This window comes from Lolium perenne, chromosome 2, assembly GCF_019359855.2.
Source record: "Lolium perenne isolate Kyuss_39 chromosome 2, Kyuss_2.0, whole genome shotgun sequence".
NCBI lineage: Eukaryota > Viridiplantae > Streptophyta > Magnoliopsida > Poales > Poaceae > Lolium > Lolium perenne.
In genome coordinates this window covers 46,745,712-46,771,460 of record NC_067245.2, presented here as the reverse complement: position 1 = coordinate 46,771,460, position 25,749 = coordinate 46,745,712, and the positions used below count along the sequence as shown (strand labels likewise).

The 25,749-nt window shown below is 42.1% G+C and overlaps 1 protein-coding gene across 2 annotated transcripts; it reads left to right on the top strand.

Annotated features, from left to right (window-relative positions):
- The first annotated feature begins 20,591 nt into the window (after window positions 1-20,591).
- LOC127332006 (serine/arginine-rich SC35-like splicing factor SCL30A) lies at window positions 20,592-24,069 on the top strand. 2 transcript variants are annotated; one of them, XM_051358257.2, is made up of 6 exons: window positions 20,592-20,742; window positions 21,716-21,879; window positions 22,404-22,481; window positions 23,226-23,384; window positions 23,481-23,573; window positions 23,675-24,069. In XM_051358257.2, the coding sequence occupies exons 2-6, from the start codon at window positions 21,722-21,724 to the stop codon at window positions 23,823-23,825; spliced, it is 639 nt and encodes a 212-aa protein (XP_051214217.1). In that variant the 5' UTR covers window positions 20,592-20,742; window positions 21,716-21,721; the 3' UTR covers window positions 23,826-24,069. The 2 variants fall into 2 exon arrangements, with proteins under 2 accessions (XP_051214217.1, XP_051214218.1); XM_051358258.2 differs by lacking the exons at window positions 20,592-20,742; window positions 21,716-21,879; window positions 22,404-22,481 and adding an exon at window positions 22,767-23,063.
- Window positions 24,070-25,749: the final 1,680 nt, after the last annotated feature.

Genomic DNA, 25,749 nt, shown 5'->3' with positions numbered 1-25,749 from the left:
GAAAAGAACTTGCTACATATGCCGTGAGAAGGGCCACATCTCCTCTTTTTGCACTATTGGTACCTCATCCAACTCTATCTCCATTGATGATGTTTATTCTCTTTGTAAGGATGAGGGTGGCAATGTGTTTGCCAAATATGTTGGTGCTCAAAGTGGTGTCAAGAAAAGAACCATTTGGGTTGCCAAGCCTATTGTGACTAACCTCTTAGGACCCAACTTAGTTGGGGACCAACAATCCAAAACTTGATCAATAGGTGCTTTTTGGTGGGCATTGGAGACTTGGTTACATCATGAAGAATTAAGGGATCTTCATCACTTATCTTATCTCAAGCCAAGTCTTTTGGTTATCTTACTTCTATCATACACCCAATGTTCCTCCTTGCGGTAACATGTGCTCAACTCTTTTATATTGAAAGTTACTCGCCCCTTTGCATGTGTTAGTTTTGTTCCTAACATATGTTTGTATATGTTGTGCATCCTACTAGTTTTTCTTGAGAAATCAAGTCTATGTATGTTAGGTTGCACACCATGTATTTGTGTGTGTGTTGGAGCCTCTTTGCATCTTGTTGTATCCTATATGGCTCTTATGAGCGATTAATGGACAATCCCATTTTGGGGGAGTGACATTCCTTTGGGAATTTCATGATCCTAACAATGTGTGTACATGAGGAATACCACTTAGAATTGATATTGCAAGATTATCTAGTCTCTATGTGGTATGTCATCTTCATGAGAAATTCAAATTCTAATGTCCATTAATATCTCTACTTGGATCTTATTTGCCTCTTGTGAAAATAAATTCCTTATCACATTATGGGGGAGTAATAAGCTTTGTGCATATTACAAGCCTAGAAAATGTGAACATTTGAGGTTGTGTCACATAGAATTGATACCGTAATTTATCTCTCTCCTATGTGGCATGTTTGCTCAAACAAGCTCCAATTTGCTTAAATGGCTTCATTGCTAATATCTTTGTGGATCTTATTTGTGAAAGTTTTTCTTGGCATGGTTTTTCACAACGTGTCCATCAATACTTTTTTGGAAAACCATGTGCTTCAAGTCATACTATTAATTGCTTTGCATGTTGGTATGAATACTATTAATTGCTTCGCATGTTGGTATGAATACTATTAATTGCCTTGCATGTTGGTATGACTAAATGAAGCTATCAAGAAACTATCTTTGCATGATGGTTAACTCTTATCTTTTACCATATGCTTTGTTCGTTGTAAATATGATCTTATGTATACTTACAAACTACCACCGGGAAATATTTCCTAATACCTCTTGTCCTAGGACAATTGGTAATCAATTATGAGGTAGATATTTATTGATCATATCTACATTGGCTCTTGTGTTTAAATTGCCTTATTAATTGCCATGAATTTGTTGTGCTTTGACTCCCATGTGTTCTTTTTTCTATTCAAACTTTCTTAGCTTTTTTTTGTAGATATAGGTAGTGTGATGATCCTAGTTGTGTGCATTTTGTATCCATATTCTAAATCCTAGATAATGCACTAATCTTGGGGGAGCTCTCCTATATTTGTTATATAAACTTCTCTTGATCTTTATCAAAAATTTGGTTTTGGGAGTCATAAATTTTCTTTTTGGTACTGTGTGCCATCATAAAAAGTGTCGAGGGTTTGGTTTATTTGTTGGAACCTTGCTCTCTTGGGAGTTGGTTATCTCATTCCTTTGTGCTTAGGTTTAATTAGCTTCTTATAATGAGATAAGTCTTTGGAGTCAATCTTGTGTTGATTTGATTCTTTGATATAATTTGGACAACCATTGTCTCTTGGTTTATTTGGTGTTTTGTCCAAATTGTATCTTCCTTTGGTTCTTGAAAGTATTGTGCATGCATATTTAATATATGTATATCTTATGGCATGTGTCACTTTCTTTGATCCAATATATAGGGTAAACTCCATCAAATCCTAATTTGGCTAAGATGTGCATGAAATTCAATTTCATATCTATATGCACATAGAATTGTGGAGTTTGTCCTATATGTTGTAGTGTGTCTAACTACTTCGGACCCAATTAGTTTGGGGACCATTTTGTACTTACCTTTGTGTTAGGTACAATGGATATGCATTGAATGCTTGTCTCACTCTTGGAAAGAAGTGGTGACTCAATGGTAACGTGAGGCAAGCTAGGATGATCAACGAACACATATCTACTACATCCACACCAATGCTATCTTGGTAACAAGTATCTTCTCATACATACTTTTCTTGTATCCAACCTTATGGTTCCATCTTGGCATGAATCTCTTGATTTGCAAATGTTGTGCTTCTTGCAAAAGTCTTAATGAAACCTCTTTATTGTGAATGTGAGTAATTTGAGATGAGTGCATTTGTTGGGAAGTATTTTAAATCATGCTCATGATTCATCCATCCCAACTATGCCTATCTAGCAATTTTGTTGCATATCAATTCCTCAAGGCTCTCACATGTGCAATATAGATGAAAGTGCAAATTTAGTTACTTCTTTTGGTATCCCCGTTTGTGATACTTGTTACCTTTCTCAAATGAATCCCAACTATCTTCTATCCCTTGTTGATATTTGTGATGTATTTTAGTTGTTTGTGGTTGAAGTTCATGAATGTACAATAAGATAATATTGAGCCTTTGGCCATGCTATTAAGCAAAAATCTTATTGGTATATTGCATGACTTCGTCTTGGATATCATGCTATTTTTCTTGTGTATCTATTTGGTGTGTGCATGTTTCTTTGTGGATAAATATCTTTGTGATATTGTCCACTTAGAGAAACTTATACACATAAGAGATGATACATCTCCATTTGATATCTTTTTTATTTGTTGCATGTTGATTGGTCATGCTAAGAAATATAATTCATTGAAGACTATGATGATGCTTTTTGCTCATCCATATAATAGTCTTATAATATGCTTTATCATGCCTTTCACATATCCTCTTGGTTGAGCCTTTTATTATGGTGCCTCTTACTTATTGCTCAACTATTTGTTTGTTGCAAGTGTTAAGCTTATTTCTCTATCTATGATCTATTCCAAATGTTTGTGTTTTAAATGGTAATGAGGGAGTGAGGATTCCATGTTATGCATATTGTATTCAAAGACAACATTTTAATTTATGCATGTACCTTGGGGAGCTTCCTCATTTGATTTAGAGCACTATCTTGTGGTGATCATTAGAGTTTGATTCACTTGGTATCTTTTGTTTTTGAATGATATTATGGGAGTGATGATTCCATGTTTGTGCACTTTATACTCCAATGCAAATTGTCTAGTTTTGTGCACAAACCTTGGGGAGCTTCCTCATATTATTTAGAGCAATCTTCTTGATCTTATCATAATATCTATCTTTCTTTTGGTATCCTCTTTGTGATTCATTTGGTTGCTTGCTTCATTTGTTGAAGCTTCTTGACTTTGTTATCTTTTTGCAATCTTTGATCCTATCTATAGTGTGATTCCTTCCGAATATTCGCCATTGGATATGTGCATTTGATTCCACTCAAATTATGAGAAATGCACACGCTATGGAGGAACTCTCACTATATTAGCCTTCTAAATTTTTCATCCATTTCGGCAATTGGTGCCAATGGGGGAGAAGTTTGGAGGGTTTAAGGGAATTTGGTTATGTCTTTGCTTTGTGCTTAAGCATGTGCCTTTATTGCATTGCATCTTGTTGCTTTGCATAGTTGAATATTTAGAGGAAACTCCACTAGGCTTTGAATGCCAATATATGCAATGAAAGTCAAGATCATTCACACATGCATATATTATGGGGAGTTTGCTCTATATATTCAACTTATTTGTTACTTCAATTCCTTATATAAACCCTCTCAAAGAGATTGTCATCAATTACCAAAATGGGGAGATTGAAAGTGCATGGAGCCCCCATGTGTGGTTTTGGTAATTAATGACAATCCCTATGGACTAATGTTTGCATTGAGTTATATTTGTAGGAGTTGTCCATAGGCAATTCTTGAACCATATGTTGGCTTCAAGGTTGCAATAAGAAGAAATTGATGAAGGATATCAAGTGTCAAGTATGTCTTGAAGATGAAGATGAAGTGAGCCCTCAAGCTACTTCAAGACATCAACATGATGAAGAATGAAGAAATGAAGTGCAAGTTCAAGATGAGCCATCTCGAAGAGATCCTTTGCTTGAGTCTTGCCATCCATATGGTGATCATGGATATGTGAAGATGCGCCAAGAAGAAGCTCTCCCATGGTGGATTATGGGGGAGCAATCCACAAGACTTCGTCAAGCAAGCACAAGCAAGAAAGGCGTTCCATCTTGTTGAGGTCAAGATCGTCGTCATCGAGCTCAAGTGGAATGCGCAAGTATAAGGTTTGCTCTTGATAGGGTTTGTTTCTCACCGGTCTCATGGTGTAGTTGGAGACCGGTTTATAGTTTAGTTGCCGTACTATCAAGAGGGCTCTCGAGTGAGTAACTTGATCGTATCGTTCGGAGAGAGCTCAAACCTTTGCATCCTTGCATCATCTTTCTTGGTTGTTATTTGGACCTTATCCATGTGATGTTTTAGAGCTTGTGCTTATTCTCATGACAAGCTCTAGTTCATCAGCGGATTTCGCATAGATCACTTGTTGCGTTTTCGAGTTTGGTTCATCATCTTTCTTGGTTTTATTTGGATCTTATCCATGTGATGTTTTAGAGCTTGTGCTTATTCTCATGACAAGCTCTAGTTCATTGAGAATGGTTTTTCCATGGGCAACTTGTTGCATTTTCAAGATTGGAGGTTTTACCGGTATGTCTTTTGAGATAGGTCAAACCTTTCATCATTTGTTTCTATCCTCCTTTGCTGGACTATGATGTTTCTATGCATATTGTTGTAGAGCTCGTTGTTGTGATTTCAACGAGCCCAAGATCATCGAAATCGGAGTCCGGATGCAAAAGTTATGCCCGTTTTAGTTTTGGTGTTTCTGCGGTTTTCTTAGGCCGGATATTTTGGAAATATCCGGGCCGGATTATCCGGGCCGGATATTTCGGAAATATCCGGCCCCGAAATCGTCTAAGGACCGGAAGAAAAGCAGCTCTGGATAGGGGCCGGATTTTTGGCCGGATTTTGTCCAGGTTTTGTCCACTGAGGCCGGATTATCCGGCCCCGGATAATCCGGCCCCAACTTGGGCCGGAATATCCGGCCACCGTTTTTGCCCAAACGGCTCGATTTTCTTGGGGGGTATAAATACCCCCCTTCTTCCTCCTTGGGCTGTGCTTCTCTCACTCTCTCTCCCCTCCATTGTTGAACTAGAGAAGCTTGCTCCATCTCTCAATCCCTCCATGATTCTTGCCCCCATTTGAGGGAAAAGAGAGAGGAGATCTAGATCTACATTTCTACCAATCAAATCCATCTCTTTGTGAGTGGAACTCTCTAGATCTTGATCTTGGTGTTCTTTGTGAATTCCTTTGTTCTTCCTCTCTTATTCCCCCAATAGCTTTTGTAGCTTTGTTGGAATTTGAGAGAGAAGGACTTGAGCATCTTTGTGGTGTTCTTGCCATTGCATTTGGTGCATCGGTTTGAGTTCTCCACGGTGATTCGTGGTGGTGAAAGCAAGAAGGTTGTTACTCTTGGGTTCTTGGAACCCTAGACGGACTCTAGGCCTTTGTGGCGGTTTGTTGGGAGCCTCCAATTAAGTTGTGGATGTGTGCCCCAATCTTTGTGTAAGGCCCGGTTTCCGCCTCGAAGGAAATCCCTTAGTGGAACCGTGACCTAGGCCTTTGTGGCGAGGGTCACCGGAGATTTAGGTGAGGCGCCTTCGTGGCGTTCGGTGTGTGGTGTGAGTACCGCATCTTGGGGTGAGGCCTTTGTGGCGTTGGTGTGCATCGAGCAACCACACCTCAAGGTGAGCCTCTTGTGGCGTTCGGGAGCACTAAGCAACCGCACCTCTCCACCGGAGATTAGCACTCGCAAGAGTGTGAACTCCGGGATAAATCATCGTCTCCCGCGTGCCTCGGTTATCTCTATACCCGAGCTCTTTACTTATGCACTTTACCTTGTGATAGCCATCGTGCTTGAAGTTATATATATCTTGCTATCACATACTTGCTTGTATTGCTTAGCATAAGTTGTTGGTGCACATAGGTGAACTCTTGCTTAGAATAAGTTGTTGGTGCACATAGGTGAACCATAGTATATAGGCTTTGGGCTTGACAAAGTAAACGCTAGTTTTATTCCGCATTTGTTAAGCCCATCTCGTAAAAGTTTTAAATCGCCTATTCACCCCCCCCCCCCTCTAGGCGACATCCGTGTCCTTTCAGTTGTCAATCTCACCGGCTTGCTGTAACAAAGGATTAACCGTATTGTGTGGAAGATGATTGTTTGCAGAAAACAGTAGAACAAGTATTGCAGTAGATTGTATTTCAGTAAAGAGAATTGGACCGGGGTCCACAGTTCACTAGAGGTGTCTCTCCCATAAGACGAACAGCATGTTGGGTGAACAAATTATAGTTGGGCAATTGACAAATAAAGAGAGCATGACCATGCACATACATATCATGATGAGTATAGTGAGATTTAATTGGGCATTACGACAAAGTACATAGACCGTCATCCAACTGCATCTATGCCTAAAAAGTCCACCTTCGGGTTATCATCCGAACCCCCTCCGGTATTAAGTTGCAAACAACGAGACAATTGCATTAAGTATGGTGCGTAATGTAACTAGTGACTACATCCTTGAACATAGCACTAATGTTTTATCCCTAGTGGCAACAGCACAACACAACCTTAGAACTTTCTGTCACTGTCCCAGGTGTCAATGCAGGCATGAACCCACTATCGAGCATAAGTACTCCCTCTTGGAGTTACAAGCATCTACTTGGCCAGAGCATCTACTAGTAACGGAAAGCATGCAAGATCATAAACAACACATAGCATAACTTTGATAATCAACATAACAAGTATTCTCTATTCATCGGATCCCAAAAAACGCACATTATATATTTACTGATAGATGATCTTGATCATGTTAGGCAGCTCACAAGATCCGACAATGATAGCACAATGGGGAGAAGACAACCATCTAGCTACTGCTATGGACCCATAGTCCAGGGGTAGACTACTCACACATCACACCGGAGGCGACCATGGCGGCGTAGAGTCCTCCGGGAGATGATTCCCCTCTCCGGCAGGTGCCGGAGGCGATCTCTGGATCCCCCGAGATGGGATCGGCGGCGGCGGCGTCTCTGGAAGGTTTTCCGTATCGTGGCTCTCGGTACTGGGGGTTTCGTCACGGAGACTTTTTATAGGCGGAAGGGCAGGTCAAGAGGCGGCACGGGGGCCCCACACTACAGGCCGGCGCGGCCAAGGGGGGGGGGGCGCGCCGCCCTATGGTGTGGCCCCTCCGTGGCCCCTCTTCGTCTCTCCTTCGGACTTCTGGAAGCTTCGTGAGAAAATAGGCCCCTGGGCTTTGATTTCGTCCAATTCCGAGAATATTTCCTTACTAGGATTTCTGAAACCAAAAACAGCGAGAAAACAGCAAGCGGCACTTCGGCATCTTGTTAATAGGTTAGTTCCGAGAAAATGCACGAATATGACATAAAGTGTGCATAAAACATGTAGATAACATCAATAATGTGGCATGGAACATAAGAAATTATCGATACGTCGGAGACGTATCAGCATCCCCAAGCTTAGTTCTGCTCGTCCCGAGCAGGTAAAACGATAACACAGATAATTTCTGGAGTGACATGCCATCATAATCTTGATTATACTATTTGTAAAGCATATGTAGTGAATGCAGCGATCGAAACAATGTATATGACATGAGTAAACAAGTGAATCATATAGCAAAGACTTTTCATGAATAGCACTTCAAGACAAGCATCAATAAGTCTTGCATAAGAGTTAACTCATAAAGCAATAATTCAAAGTAAAGGCATTGAAGCAACACAAAAGAAGATTAAGTTTCAGCGGTTGCTTTCAACTTGTAACATGTATATCTCATGGATATTGTCAACATAGAGTAATATAATAAGTGCAATAAGCAAGTATGTAGGAATCAATGCACAGTTCACACAAGTGTTTGCTTCTTGAGGTGGAGAGAGATAGGTGAACTGACTCAATATTGAAAGTAAAAGAATGGTCCTCCATAGAGGAAAAGCATCGATTGCTATATTTGTGCTAGAGCTTTGATTTTGAAAACATGAAACAATTTTGTCAACGGTAGTAATAAAGCATATGCATCATGTAAATTATATCTTATAAGTTGCAAGCCTCATGCATAGCGTACTAATAGTGCCCGCACCTTGTCCTAATTAGCTTGGACTACCGGGTCATCACAATGCATTGTTTTTACCAAGTGTCACAAAGGGGTACCTCTATGCCGCCTGTACAAAGGTCTAAGGAGAAAGCTCGCATTGGATTTCTCGCTATTGATTATTCTTCAACTTAGACATCCATACCGGGACAACATAGACAACAGATGATGGACTCCTCTTTTATGCATAAGCATATACCAACAATTAATAATTTTCTCATTTGAGATTTGAGGATTGTTGTCCAAAACTGAAACTTCCACCATGGAGCATGGCTTTAGTTAGCGGCCCAATGTTCTTCTCTAACATATGCATGCTTAACCATATGGTGGTAGATCTCTCTTACTTCAGACAAGACGGACATGCATAGCAACTCACATGAAATTCAACAATGAAAAGTTGATGGCGTCCCCCGTGAACATGGTTATCGCACAACAAGCAACTTAATAAGAGATAAAGTGCATAATTACATATTCAATACCACAATAGTTTTTAAGCTATTTGTCCCATGAGCTATATATTGCAAAGGTGAATGATGGAATTTTAAAGGTAGCACTCAAGCAATTTACTTTGGAATGGCGGAAAAATACCATGTAGTATAGGTAGGTATGGTGGACACAAATGGCATAGTAGTTGGCTCAAGTATTTTGGATGCATGAGAAGTATTCCCTCTCGATACAAGGTTTAGGCTAGCAAGGCTTATTTGAAACAAACACAAGGATGAAACGGTGCAGCAAAACTCACATAAAAGACATATTGAAAACATTATAAGACTCTACACCATCTTCCTTGTTGTTCAAACTCAATACTAGAAATTATCTAGACCTTAGAGAAACCAAATATGCAAACCAAATTTTAGCATGCTCTATGTATTTCTTCATTAATGGGTGCAAAGCATATGATGCAAGAGCTTAATCATGAGCACAACAATTGCCAAGTATCACATTACCCAAGACATTTATAGCAATTACTACATGTATCATTTTCCAATTCCAACCATATAACAATTTAACGAAGGAGAAACTTCGCCATGAATACTATGAGTAGAAACCAAGGACATACTTGTCCATATGCTACAGCGGAGCGTGTCTCTCTCCCATAAAGTGAATGCTAGGATCCATTTTATTCAAACAAAACAAAAAACAAAAACAAACCGACGCTCCAAGAAAAAGCACATAAGATGTGATGGAATAAAAATATAGTTTCAGGGGAGGAACCTGATAATGTTGTCGATGAAGAAGGGGATGCCTTGGGCATCCCCAAGCTTAGACGCTTGAGTCTTCTTGATATATGCAGGGGTGAACCACCGGGTGCATCCCCAAGCTTAGAGCTTTCACTCTCCTTGATCATGTTGCATCATACTCCTCTCTTGATCCTTGAAAACTTCCTCCACACCAAACTCGAAACAACTCATTAGAAGGTTAGTGCACAATATAAATTGACATATTCAGAGGTGACACAATCATTCTTAACACTTCTGGACATTGCATAATGCTACTGGACATTAATGGATCAAAGAAATTCATCCAACATAGCGAAAGAGGCAATGCGAAATAAAAGGCAGAATCTGTCAAAACAGAACAGTTCGTATTGACGAATTTTAAAATGGCACCAGACTTGCTCAAATGAAAATGCTCAAATTGAATGAAAGTTGCGTACATATCTGAGGATCATGCACGTAAATTGGCTTAATTTTCTGAGCTACCTACAGGGAGGTGGACCCAGATTCGTGACAGCAAAGAAATCTGGAACTGTGCAGTAATCCAAATCTAGTACTTACTTTTCTATCAACGGCTTAACTTGGCACAACAAAACACAAAACTAAGATAAGGAGAGGTTGCTACAGTAGTAAACAACTTCCAAGACACAAAATAAAAACAAAGTACTGTAGGTAAAACATGGGTTGTCTCCCATAAGCGCTTTTCTTTAACGCCTTTCAGCTAGGCGCAGAAAGTGTGTATCAAGTATTATCAAGAGACGAAGTGTCAACATCATAATTTGTTCTCATAATAGAATCAAAAGGTACCTTCATTCTCTTTCTAGGGAAGTGTTCCATACCTTTCTTGAGAGGAAATTGATATTTTATATTACCTTCCTTCATATCAATAATAGCACCAACAGTTCGAAGAAAAGGTCTTCCCAATATAATGGGACAAGATGCATTGCATTCAATATCCAAGACAACAAAATCAACGGGAACAGGGTTATTGTTAACGGTAATGCAAACATTATCAACTTTCCCCAAAGGTTTCTTTGTAGAATGATCAGCAAGATTAACATCCAAATAACAATTTTTCAGCGGTGACAAGTCAAGCATATTATAAATTTTCTTAGGCATAACAGAAATACTTGCACCAAGATCACATAAAGCATTACAATCAAAATCTTTAATCTTCATCTTAATGATGGGCTCCCAACCATCCTCTAACTTTTTAGGAATAGAGGCTTCGCGCTCTAGTTTCTCTTCTCTAGCTTTTATAAGAGCATTTGTAATATGATGTGTAAAAGCCAAATTTATAGCACTAGCATTAGGACTTTTAGCAAGTTTTTGCAAGAACTTTATAACTTCAGAGATGTGGCAATCATCAAAATTCAAACCATTATAATCTAAAGCAATGGGATCATCATCCCCAATGTTGGAAAAAATTTCAGCAGCTTTATCACGAGCGATTTCAATGAGCTTTAGCAGTTTTAGGCAGTTTTTCGCGCTTTGCATTAGAAGTGGAAACATTGCTAACACCAATTCTTTTATTAGTATTAGTGGGAGGTGCAGCAACATGTGTAGCATTAGCATTACTAGTGGTGGTAATAGTCCAAACTTTAGCTATATTCTTCTTTTTAGCTAGTTTTTCATTTTCTTCTCTATCCCACCTAGCACGCAGTTCAGCCATTAATCTTATATTCTCATTAATTCTAACTTGAATGGCATTTGCTGTAGTAGTAATTTTATCATCTAAATCCTCAGGTTTAGCAGCCATTTTATTAATTAAAGAAGATTGTGATGCAGACATATATGAGATTCGAGTTTCAGCACTAGCAAGTTTAGTTTGCAACCCCGAGATCTCCCTATTCAGATTTTCAAGTTGATTCCCTATATTCTTCAACAAGGTAGATTGCTCATTCATAGTTTTAGTAAACAATTTATTTTGCTCATATTGTGATTGCATAAAGCTCTTGGTGGATCTTTCAATTTCTAGCATCTTTTCTTCATTAGATGAAGCATATCTACCATAAAAATTACCATTAGCAGGGTATGGCCTAGAATCATTGTGATTGTTATTTTTAATGAAATTCACATCAACATATTCTTTTTGAGCAACTAATGACGCTAGCGGAACATTATTAGAATTAACATTAGACCTACCATTCACAAGCATAGACATAATAGCATCAATCTTATCACTCAAGGAAGAGGTTTCTTCGACAGAATTTACCTTCTTACCTTGTGGAGCTCTTTCCGTGTGCCATTCAGAGTAGTTGATCATCATATTATCAAGAAGCTTTGTTGCTTCACCAAGAGTGATGGACATAAAGGTACCTCCAGCAGCTGAATCCAATAAATTCCGTGAAGAAAAATTTAGTCCTGCATAGAAGGTTTGGATGATCATCCAAGTAGTCAGTCCATGGGTTGGGCAATTTTTAACCAGAGATTTCATTCTTTCCCAAGCTTGAGCAACATGTTCAGTATCTAATTGTTTAAAATTCATTATGCTACTCCTCAAAGATATAATTTTAGCAGGGGGATAATATCTACCAATAAAAGCATCCTTGCATTTAGTCCATGAATCAATACTATTCTTAGGCAGAGATAGCAACCAATCTTTAGCTCTTCCTCTTAATGAGAAAGGGAACAATTTTAGTTTAATAATATCACCATCTACATCTTTATATTTTTGCATTTCACATAATTCAACAAAATTATTAAGATGGGCAGCAGCATCATCAGAACTAACACCAGAAAATTGCTCTCGCATAACAAGATTCAGTAAAGCAGGTTTAATTTCAAAGAATTCTGCTGTAGTAGCAGGTGGAGCAATAGGTGTGTATAAGAAATCATTATTATTTGTGGTTGTGAAATCACACAACTTAGTATTTTCAGCGTTGGCCATTTTAGCAACAGTAAATAAAGCAAACTAGATAAAGTAAATGCAAGTAAACTAATTTTTTTGTGTTTTAGATATAGCAAACAAGATAACAAGTAAAGTAAAACTAGCAACTAATTTTTTTGTATTTTGATTTAGTGCAGCAAACAAAGTAGTAAATAAAACTAAGCAAGACAAAAACAAAGTAAAGAGATTGAGAAGTGGAGACTCCCCTTGCAGCGTGTCTTGATCTCCCCGGCAACGGCGCCAGAAATTTAGCTTGATGGCGTGTATTTCACACGTTCGTTGGGCAACCCCAAGAGGAAGGTATGATGCGCACAGCAGCAAGTTTTCCCTCAGAAAGAAACCAAGGTTTATCGAACCAGGAGGAGCCAAGAAGCACGTTGAAGGTTGATGGCGGTGGGATGTAGTGCGGCGCAACACCAGGGATTCCGGCGCCAACGTGGAACCTGCACAACACAACCAAAGTACTTTGCCCCAATGAAACAGTGAGGTTGTCAATCTCACCGGCTTGCTGTAACAAAGGATTAACCGTATTGTGTGGAAGATGATTGTTTGCAGAAAACAGTAGAACAAGTATTGCAGTAGATTGTATTTCAGTAAAGAGAATTGGACCGGGGTCCACAGTTCACTAGAGGTGTCTCTCCCATAAGACGAACAGCATGTTGGGTGAACAAATTACAGTTGGGCAATTGACAAATAAAGAGAGCATGACCATGCACATACATATCATGATGAGTATAGTGAGATTTAATTGGGCATTACGACAAAGTACATAGACCGTCATCCAACTGCATCTATGCCTAAAAAGTCCACCTTCAGGTTATCATCCGAACCCCCTCCAGTATTAAGTTGCAAACAACAGACAATTGCATTAAGTATGGTGCGTAATGTAACTAGTGACTACATCCTTGAACATAGCACTAATGTTTTATCCCTAGTGGCAACAGCACAACACAACCTTAGAACTTTCTGTCACTGTCCCAGGTGTCAATGGAGGCATGAACCCACTATCGAGCATAAGTACTCCCTCTTGGAGTTACAAGCATCTACTTGGCCAGAGCATCTACTAGTAACGGAAAGCATGCAAGATCATAAACAACACATAGCATAACTTTGATAATCAACATAACAAGTATTCTCTATTCATCGGATCCCAAAAAACGCAACATATAGAATTACAGATAGATGATCTTGATCATGTTAGGCAGCTCACAAGATCCGACAATGATAGCACAATGGGGAGAAGACAACCATCTAGCTACTGCTATGGACCCATAGTCCAGGGGTAGACTACTCACACATCACACCGGAGGCGACCATGGCGGCGTAGAGTCCTCTGGGAGATGATTCCCCTCTCCGGCAGGGTGCCGGAGGCGATCTCCTGGATCCCCCGAGATGGGATCGGCGGCGGCGGCGTCTCTGGAAGGTTTTCCGTATCGTGGCTCTCGGTGCGGGGGTTTCATCACGGAGACTTTTTATAGGCGGAAGGGCAGGTCAAGAGGCGGCACGGGGGCCCCACACTACAGGCCGGCGCGGCCAAGGGGGGGCCGCGCCGCCCTATGGTGTGGCCCCTCCGTGGCCCCTCTTCGTCTCTCCTTCGGACTTCTGGAAGCTTCGTGAGAAAATAGGCCCCTGGGCTTTGATTTCGTCCAATTCCGAGAATATTTCCTTACTAGGATTTCTGAAACCAAAAAGCAATGAGAAAACAAGCTGGTACTTCGGCATCTTGTTAATAGGTTAGTTCCAGAAAATGCACGAATATGACATAAAGTGTGCATAAAACATGTAGATAACATCAATAATGTGGCATGGAACATAAGAAATTATCGATACGTCGGAGACGTATCAATCATCTGTGAAGGTTAAAACATAACGATAACCACCGCGCGATGCTACGCTCATTGGTCCGCACACATCGGTATGTATGATTTCCAATAAGTTAGTAGCTCGCTCCATTATACCAGAAAATGGAGTCTTTGTCATTTTTCCCATTAGACATGCTTCGCATCTATCAAGTGACTCAAAGTCAAGTGATTCAAGTAATCCATCTTTATGGAGTTTCTTCATGCGTTTCACTCCAATATGACCAAGACGACAGTGCCACATATAAGTAGAATTATCATTTAATTTAATTCGCTTAGCATCAACGTTATGTATATGCGTATCACTACTATCGAGATCTAACAGAAATAAGCCATTCTTTTGTGGTGCTCGACCATAAAAGATATTATTCATCAAAATAGAACAACTATTATTCTCAGACTTGAATGAATAACCGTCTTGCATTAAACAAGATCCAGATATAATGTTCATGCTCAACGCGGGTACAAAATAACAATTATTTAGGCTTAAAACTAATCCCGAAGGTAGATGTAGAGGAAGTGTGCCGACTGCGATCACATTGACCTTGGATCCATTTCCAACGCGCATCGTCACTTCATCTTTCAGTAGTCTCCATTTATTCTTTAGTTCCTGTGTCGAGTTACAAATATGAGCAACCGAACCAGTATCAAATACCCAGGTACTAGAACAAGGACCAGTGAGATAAACATCTATAACATGTATATCAGATATACCTTCTTTCTTCTTCTTGACAAGGCCGCTCTTCAGATCAGCCAGATACTTGGAGCAATTACGCTTCCAGTGTCCCTTCTCCTTGCAGTAATAGCACTCAGCATCAGGCTTAGGGCCGTTCTTAGGTTTCATAGGAGGCGTGGCAGCTTTCTTGCCACCCTTCTTGAATTTCCCCTTAGACTTGCCCTGTTTCTTGAAACTGGTGGTCTTGTTGACCATCAACACTTGGTGCTCTTTCTTGATCTCAATCTCAGCAGCTTTTAGCATGCCAAAGAGTTCAGGTAACTCTTTATTCATGTTCTGCATATTGTAGTTCATCACAATGTTCTTGTAACTTGGTGGCAGTGATTGAAGAACACGATTAATCCCCAGTCTGTTAGGAATCACTATTTCCAAGTCACTGAGTTTCTTCGCATGCCCGGTCATGGCGAGCATGTGCTCACTAACGGAGCTACCTTCTTCCATCATGCAGCTGAAGAATTGTTTCGATGCTTCATAGCATTCCACATCCGCATGAGTCTCAAAAATAGCTTTCAACTCTTTCATCAACTCATGAGGATCGTGGTGCTCAAAACATTTTTGAAGATCGGATTCCAGGATCGCACGGGATGGCACACGAACTTCGTAGTACCGAATTTTCCGAGTCTCGTAAACAGCTTTTACTTCATCGGTTTCAGTTTCTGCAGGAGGGTCACCTAGCGGTGCATCAAGCACATATTGCAGATTTCCGCCAGAGAGGAAGATCCTCACATGACGGAACCAGTCGGTGAAGTTTCTACCGTTGCTCTTAAGTTTTTCTTTCTCTAGGAACTGGTTAAAATTGATTGGGGACGCCATCTCTACAACATATATTTGCAAAAGTTTAGACTAAGTTTATGACAAATTGAGTTCAAATTTTAATTCAACATAATTAAAAACTAAGTGAACTCCCACTCAAAACAATATCCCTCGCATTGTCTTAGTGATCACACGAACCAAATCCACCGCACCTAAGTCCGATCATCACGAGACAAGGTGTGATTTCAATGGCGAACACTCAAATTGTTCATCATATCAACCATATGATTCATGCTCTACCTTTCGGTATCACGTGTTCCGAGACCATGTCTGTACATGCTAGGCTCGTCAAGGCCACCTTAGTATCCGCATGTGCAAAACTGTCTTGCACCCGTTGTATGTACTTGTTGATTCTAACACACCCGATCATCACGAGATGCTTCGAAACGACAAGTCATGGTAACGGTGCTACTAAGGATGAACACTTTATTATCTTGAGATTTTAGTGAGGATCATCTTATAATGCTACCGTCGCGATCTAAGCAAAATAAGATGCATAAAAGGATTAACATCACATGCAGTTCATATGTGATATGATATGGCCCTTTTGTCTTTGCGCCTTTGATCTTCATCTCCAAAGCACGGACATGATCTCCATCATCTTCGGGCATGATTTCCATCATCGTCGGCGTAGCGTCAAGGTCAATGGCGCCGTCTTCATGATTGTCCTCCATGTAGCAACTATTACAACTACTTTGAAATACTACTCAACATGAAATTTAAAGACAACCATAAGGCTCCTGCCGGTAGCCACAATACAATAATGATCATCTCATACATATTCATCATCACATTATGGTCATATCACATCACCAAACCCTGCAAAAATAAGTTAGACGTCTCTAATTTGGTTTGCATATTTTACGTGGTTTAGGGTTTTCGAGAGAGATCTAATCTACCTACGAACATGAACCACAACGTTGATACTAATGTTTTCAATAGAAGAGTAAATTGAATCTTCACTATAGTAGGAGAGACAGACACCCGCAAAGGCTCTTATGCAATACAAGTTGCATGTCGAACGAGGAACAAGTCTCATGAACGCGGTCATGTAAAGTTAGTCCGAGCCGCTTCATCCCACTATGCCACAAAGATGCAAAGTACTCAAACTAAAGATAACAAGAGCATCAACGCCCACAAAACCATTGTGTTCTACTCGTGCAACCATCTATGCATAGACACGGCTCTGATACCACTGTAAGATAACGTTGCATAGAAAACAAAAAATTTCCTACCGCGAACACGCAATCCAAGCCAAGATGCAATCTAGAAGACGGTAGCAACGAGGGGTTTATCGAGTCTCACCCTTGAAGAGATTCCAAAGCCTACAAGAGGAGGCTCTTGTTGCTGCGGTAGACGTTCACTTGCTGCTTGCAAAAGCGCGTAGAAGATCTTGATCACGATCCCTCCGGCGCCACGAATGGGCAGCACCTCCGTACTCGGTCACACATTCGGTTGTTGATGAAGACGACGTCCACCTCCCGTTCCAGCGGGCAGCGGAAGTAGTAGCTCCTCTTGAATCCGACAGCACGACGGCGTGGTGTCGGTGGTGGTGGAGAACTCCAGCGGAGCTTCGCTAAAGCACGCGGGAGATATGGAGGAGAGGGGGGCGGCTAGGGTTTGGGAGGGGGTGGCCGGCCACTTCAAGGGGGGCGGCCAGCTTGTGGTCTTGGGGTGGCCGGCCCCCTCCCTTGGCCCCTCATTATATAGGTGGAACCCCAAGTGTTGGACTACAAGTCTCCGAATAAGACCCGAACCCAAAACCTTCCATATGATAGGGAAACCTACCCAAGGTGGGAATCCCACTTGGGGTGGGATTCCCCCCTTCCATATGGGGGGGTGGCCGGCCCCCATAGGGGGAGTCCACTTGGGACTCCACCCCCACTAGGGTTGGCCGGCCTCCCTCCGGGACTCCACCTTCCTTGGTGGTTTCTTTCGGACTTTTCTAGAACCTTCTAGAACCTTCCATAGAACCTTCCGCATCATTTTAATTCACATAAAATGACATTCTATATATGAATCTTATTCTCCGGACCATTCCGGAACTCCTCGTGATGTCCGGGATCTCATCCGAGACTCCGAACAAATATTCGAACTCCATTCCATATTCAAGTTCTACCATTTCAACATCCAACTTTAAGTGTGTCACCCTACGGTTCGTGAACTATGCGGACATGGTTGAGTACTCACTCCGACCAATAACCAATAGCGGGATCTGGAGATCCATAATGGCTCCCACATATTCAACGATGACTTTAGTGATCGAATGAACCATTCACATACGATACCAATTCCCTTTGTCACGCGATATTTTACTTGTCCGAGGTTTGATCTTTGGTATCACTCTATACCTTGTTCAACCTCGTCTCCTGACAAGTACTCTTTACTCGTACCGTGGTATGTGGTCTCTTATGAACTTATTCATATGCTTGCAAGACATTAGACGACATTCCACCGAGAGGGCCCAGAGTATATCTATCCGTCATCGGGATGGACAAATCCCACTGTTGATCCATATGCCTCAACTCATACTTTCCGGATACTTAATCCCACCTTTATAACCACCCATTTACGCAGTGGCGTTTGGTGTAATCAAAGTACCTTTCCGGTATAAGTGATTTACATGATCTCATGGTCATAAGGATTAGGTAACTATGTATCGAAAGCTTATAGCAAATAACTTAATGACGAGATCTTATGCTACGCTTAATTGGGTGTGTCCATTACATCATTCATATAATGATATAACCTTGTTATTAATAACATCCAATGATCATGATTATAAAACTAATCATCCATTAATCAACAAGCTAGTTTAAGAGGCATACTAGGGACTTCTTGTTGTCTACATATCACACATGTACTAATGTTTCGGTTAATACAATTATAGCATGATATATAAACATTTATTATAAACATAAAGATATAAATAATAACCACTTTATTATTGCCTCTAGGGCATATCTCCTTCAACAAATTGGCCTGTCCATCATAGATGCCACTTCACAGCGTTCCAACACTGTTTGGAAGCGATACGGAATGCTAGCCATGTGGAGATTGTTCCTCACGACTTGGCCGCTTTCAACAACTATCTCCAATGGTTTCATCAAAGCATGCGTATCGAGTTAGTGAAACCCGCGTATGATGACAACATCTTGGACGACCCCATCGAGTTCGATGAGGTTGCGCAAAGTCATCACGACATTTATGCTCGCAAAGGGAGATCGACTTCTATTGCTTCCGCGCTGAACTTCGTGGTAATGTATTCTCTCATTAGCTAGTACATCATCTACATTGGCATGTGCTCGTTTAAATTGTGTATAATATGTTTGTCACAGCGGTCCGAGATCCAAAAAACAGCTGAGGAGTGCGAGGTTGTTTGGGATCAGAGCCATAGAGATGAAAAGCATATCGGACCGTTGCGGCATTTCATTAAGGTATGATCACCAACTTTGAATGTAAGCTATTATGTTCGGGTGGCTTTGTAACCATGACTTCCATGACGCAGAACACTGCACGAAAGATGCGGCGGTTAGCCAACTTGCTAGGTTGCCGCAACGGCGAAATTCCTACGTCCTCTTCTGAAGAGGCGGAGGTATGGACTATTTTGTTGCTGTCAAGCATGTGCTTACTAATTTCAACTTTTGTAATCTCATGTGTTCATGTTTGTGAAGATTCCTGACGACGACACCATTCCGAGTCAAAGCATTAGTCGAGGCAAAAAGCAAGCCACACGGTCTGCTTACCAGTTGAAGCCAAGGGGCATGGCTCCAAACCGATACACTCCGGATGATTATGTCAACCGAGGAAAGAAGGTTGTCATTGAGGAGGATGAGGCGCCGCCGCGGAGATCATCATTGAGGAGGATGAGGAACGATGAGCCGTTATCTTCAGAGGAGGAGGAGCACCAGGAGCAGGAGCAGGAGGAGCAGCAGCAACAAGAGCCACGACAGCGGACAAAAAGGTTGGCCGTCCGGAAGTAGCCCGTGAGGAGGGGACGTCGCGGAGGATAGATGCATTTGCTACGTGTTGTTGTGAACTCTATATTCATAAGTATCGTGTTGTGAACTCTATCTTCATAAGTATCGTGTTGTGAACTCTATGTCATTTCGAACCATGTATATTGTTGCTACGTGTTGTTTGAATCTATGTGCTATGATGTGAGCTATGATGTGTGCTATGTGTATGAAATTGCTGATGAAAGTGCTATTGTTGTATTGAAAACTGTTGAAATAAGGTACATAATTTCATGGATTAGCAAAAGTCATTGTGTGGCGCCGACGTCATGGGCGCCACACTTCACAATGTGGCGCCGATGACACGGGCGCCACACAATGCAAGTTATATGTGGAAAACATCCAGGGGCTCCGGAAGTTTAGTCCTTAGCCGTTTTGGTGAGGCTGTATGTGCGGCGCCGACGCTATGGGCGCCCATAGCGTCGGCGCCGCACATACAGCCTCGCCAAAACAGCTAAGTCCCAGGAGAATTGTCTTACAGTATGTTTTAGCAATTATAAGTGGATGTGTGGCGCCGATGGGAGCGGCGCCACACATCCTGCCACGTCAGATCGACGCACAACTCAGCGTCGAGGGCGCCACGTCGGCTGGGAGAGTGGCGCCGCCGGCACGGGCGCCACACAGTAAGGTATGATGCCGATGTGCGGGGTGTCATACAAAAGGGTTAGATGTATGAAATAATTTAGCCGGAGGATCAGTCTGTGCTATAATTGCAACAAAGGGTTATTTGTGTGTAAATCGCCATCCACAGCAGCAGCAGCCGCAACACCAGCAGGGGCCGGACACGTGCGACACCTCCTCGCCAAATAAAGGCAGCGCACCCTCCCGTCGCATCGGGAAGCTTCTGGGCTCTACACGAAACAGTAGGTCCCTTCCCTTGATCTCTCTCTCTCCCGTGACGAGCGGCGCGCGCCCCCTCTGTTCCATACGAATCCTCCGCGGTAAGCTTCGCTCGATTTGGTCGCTTGGCTCCTTGATCATCAGTCTGGTCTATCTATTTTCTGAATCTCCGCGCTGCGATCAGTTCCCGGTTCCTGATTGCGCGCGTATGATCCCCGAGGAAATGCAAGCAGCCTTGCGATTAACGGTTCCGCTCATGATATACGATCCTGATGATTGAACATGTAAGCGGATGGTTTGTGGTTCTTCTAGTCGCGCCTCAGATCTAGCGATTCGTTAGCGCGCGCGTGCGTCTGCTTAGGTCTGAAAGCAAATTCCCTTCCTGGTGCGTTGTTGCCCTGCATGAACTCTGCCTCTGAGGGTTCATGTCCTTGCCTATGCGCGTTCTTGATCTCTCGTTCCGAAATATACTCAGAAAGCTGTCTGAGCCCTTGCCTGCGGACCAACCTGATTCAGTTTTAGACGATATATCTGTGTGCTCGCTGTTCGTGTTCTTTTTTTTTTTTTTTCGAAGGTCAGGCAAAATTACTGGGTTCTCCTGTGGAGCATCCCTCCAAGTCCTAGAAATCCTGAAACTTGCTATTAGGAAGGGAAGTTTGTAGCAGGACATGAAAGTGTGTTTTCGGCGGTATCTTACTTTTGGGATAGCAGGACATAGAAATGTGTTTCTGGTGTTATCGTTATTACTAGCAAGTAATGCTCGCAACAGAATAGCAATATTGCTATGATTAAATTAGAAAACGTGTGACAAATGGATGACATATTTATCATTGTATAATAGAGAAAATATGGTGTGCACAGATCATCAGAATCTTCCCTCTGTTCCAAGTAAAGCCTATGTGGAATCTTAAGGCTAACATCGTTGTAAATGCCCACTATAATTTACAAGTTAGGTGCTTGATGTTTAGATCGTTCCTCTCTGACAGTCTTCTTATGTGCATACTGACAACTTGTAAGGTGATTCTGTGGCGCATTGAATCATTTCAATAATACTATCTTGTGGTTTTATCATAGACCAATATGGCAAGGGGCTACAGTTACAGTCCATCTCCGCCGCCAAGAGGCTACAGGGGAAGGGGAAGGGCACGCAGCCCAAGTCCACGTGGTGATCGTTATGGTGCCCAAGGTAGAGATATCCCGACCAGTCTTTTGGTCAGGAACCTTCGCCGGGACTGCAGGTGAGGTTTTCGCACAACTTTCTCCTAGACCAGTAATTGCGTGTATTCTTCTGTGTGGTGTATATACTATACCTAAACTCATCTTGGTGTTAAACATATTTGAACAAAAAGTACATCTGTGAAATTCTATAGTTTTTGAAGCAAAGGTGCATTCATCTTAACCAAGGTAGTTTGTAAGTTGATGCATTTAGTTTCAAATGTAGTATGGCGGTAAGGAAATAACCATATCTTCAGTTTGTTCCCCCGGGCTTCTCCACGTGGGGGATTCAACACTTATCATTAGGGAATATGCATCAATTTGAATGCATCCATAGGTAGGCATTTACCTCATTTACCTCTGCTATCTTTTGCTCACTGGTTTTCTTCTGTGTGCCTCTGTCCTCCCTTTCTGTCTTCACTGTTTTCTCAGGTTGAAGTTTTCCTTTTTCCTTAGTTGTAGTTTTCTAATTCTTTGCAAGTTTAGGGATCTTTCTTCTTTCCTCCTAGTCCTTTTAACTCATGATGATGATATATTATGGATGCAGGCCAGATGATCTTCGTAGGCCATTTGGGCAGTTTGGCCGTCTGAAAGATGTGTATATTCCAAGGGATTATCATACTCAGTAAGACACTAAACTTCTGTTCATTGGCCTTTAAATCTGGGGATATCGACAATTTTGTATAAAGCAATGGCAAATTCATATTTTGTTAGTTGAGCTTTGTATGATCGCACATGTCGCTTTAGTCCTATAAAAACGCACCTCGCAAAGTTCTTTTTTCACTCTAGTTGTATTAGCAGACATTAAATACTTCTATCAACCCTTGAAATTAACGGTGGAAATAATTTTTTGAAGACAAGTCATAAGAGTACTGTTGAAGAGAAGGAAGGCTAGAGAAGTTGCAACTTAAGAAACATGCAGTTAAAGATTATTGTTGAAGAGAATTGAAGAAATAGAGAGTTGGAAATTAAGATATATGCAAATGCAACTAAGATTACTATTGAAGAGAACAGAAGATATAGTTACAGGTTTAAGAGATTTGAAGAGAATGGAAGAAATAGAGAGTTGGAAATTAAGGGATATGCAAATGCAACTAAGATTACTATTGAAGAGAACGGAAGATATAGTTACAGGTTTAAGAGATTTGCAAGTCCTCATGAAGAGTTTGAAGTCTGTATTAGTACTCTTACGACTTACAGCTGTAAGGTCAGCAGCCGAGTGCACCTTTTAATTGTTTCCCTTAATTTGTGTGTGTCCACGACTATGGGAAGTTAACATTTGTGTGGTTGCTGTGTACTTGAACGGATTTGTACTATCCTTTTTGAAGGAATGATATAATCCCTTCTACTTGTTTTGGACCTGTCACAGGGAGCCGAGAGGATTTGGGTTTGTCCAGTACTTCGATCCTGCTGATGCTGCTGATGCAAAATACTATATGGATGGACAGGTTGTTCTTGGCAGAGAAATAGCAGTTGTGTTTGCCCAGGAGAACAGAAAGAAGCCTGGTGAGATGAGAACCAGAGAAAGGTATGTGTTTCTTCCTACCACAACCTAGAATCATCAGTTAAGCTCCAAATGCATGCATGGCCACTCCATTTACTGTTTGTTTGCGCATGTCTGCAGTAGCAGAGGCCATAGCAGAGGCCGGTCTTACGATCGGCGGTACTCTCCTTCTCCGAGGGCCCGGCCATCTTACCGAGGCCGTAGCTACTCAAGGTACGATTGCTCCTCCTTTGCATCTTCGTTGATTTTGCTAGTCAAGTTTCTTCACTCCCGGGACCCGAATGGAACTCCAAACCTGTTTGCTACCGTGACAGGTCTCCCTCTCCTCGGTACTCAAGGCGCAGGTTCAGAGAGGAGTCTTACTCACGTTCACCCGCTGACAGCAGATCAAGGAGCCCAACGCCTTCTGATGGGCGTTACAGAAGGTCTGCGCGAAGAGAGAGGTCCGTCTCTGTTAGCGAATGAAGTAGCAGTAGCTCTGTTTGGCGTTCAGAACTGCGGTGGAGACGACTAGTGCCTCGTGGTAAACCTAGTTGCTATATATCACAATATTTTGAACCTTATCGAAATCCGTGGATCTATATAGAGTTCGCCATCGTGTACTAGCAGAAGTTTGAATAAACTGCAGACTGGGGTGTGTGGCAGTGTGCGCTTATGCTTTGTACTGTACGTGAGATTCAGTATGTAAAGATGATTACTTTGCGTTTCCTCTGGCTGAGCTTGTTCGCGATTACATGGAGAAAGTGTTGGAGACTCTCGTCCAGTTCATTGGTCTGCCTGCGTCCCCTTTGAGGCTCATCTGGCTTCATTGGCGATGGCAAAGGGCCAGTTCTTCTTGTGGCTGAAGCTGCAACCTGGGTCACCAACAGGGACGGCTCCTCGTGTGCATTATGATCTACTGTACTGTCTGAGAGACAGAGACTACGGCGACACCGGCTACCCTGGCAACATTCTGAATTAGTTCCTCAGCAATGAACTCTCGGCACATACCTGCCACCCTGGCAGCATTCTGAATTAGTTCCCCAGCAATGAACTCTCGGAGGATGGCCTACGATGCTCCTTCAGAGATGTATTTTCAGAATTCAGAGATGTATTTTCAGAATTCAGCGATGCCTTGTGCACGCTTGCTTTTGTAAAATGTTGCTGAACTTAATGGAAAAATCGTTATGTAAAAAAAAAAGCAATGAACTCTCGGCACATACGGAGTAGTATTTTCATTTTGACAGATGGAGGGATTTTTTTTTTTTTTTTGAACAAAGGAGGGGCCTCGAAGGACCCCGAAGCAGCACTTAAATTCCAGACGGTGGGTACAAATTTACATACAGGACCTTGTAGAACACCTGATCTACAAAACAAACCTGCATGTTTACACAAAGGACCTCAGGGAAAAGAAAAAAAAGCAATCGAGACCCTGCCCCCGATCCACTTCAGATGGAGGGATTGGAGGGTCCAAAAGGACCCAAGGCTGTCACAATAAGTATATAGCAAAGGATTACAACACAGGCACTGACACTTACTCTGCGTAACTGTGCATACCTGCACACAAAGATGTTAGACCTCAGCAGCGTGGCGCACGTTGATCTCTTCCCTGAAATGGGTTGACGAAACACGGTGGCGATGACTTTTTTACCATGCATATATGGTGCGTGTTGAGGGTCACTCTGAACCTATTGCCCCTGCCCCCTGGCTCGCCATAGGGCGTGATTGTGAAGTCAGGTCATTGGGTTCTGAAGAGGCGGGTTTGAACATTCTTTTCGGGAGGAAAAACCAAGAACGCTCGTTAAGGCACAATTATGATGCGAAATGCAGCCCAAATCAAAGAGAGTTGGCACATGCTGGGCCGCGTCGTGCCATGGATGCGCTGGTGTGGGACGCTGCATTTGCTAAAAAAAAAAGATATGGGATGCTGCACTTGTTGACCAGGAGAGAGCTAAGGAGACACCCCACGCTGTCTTAAGCAAAACCCGCAGCCGCGCCGCTAAAACCCTCACCGAAAGGCGACGAGGCCGGAACCGCGTGCGCCGGCGGATGATACTGGATCGTGGAGAAGAAGCAGCAACTACTGTATAGTTGGTGAACTGGTGGCCGGCCTCGACCGCCATGTGAAATGCACAACCAGCTCGACCAATAGCCTCTTGGACGGTCTCTGAAAACAGGCTTGGCCAGAAGGATATATACCCAAATTAACCACAAGAATCCATCCATCCCCAGCATGGAACTATACGTACGCAAGCTCTCGCGACTTTGTTAGCATGTCGATGGACACGGTGCCCCGATCGAGCAGCCATAGATTAAGAACCGCGACAGCTCAGTACGTGCAGCTAGCCCCACATACCCGATCGGACCCAAAGTCGTCGCGAGAGTCTCTTTTAAGTTTTTCACACACGAG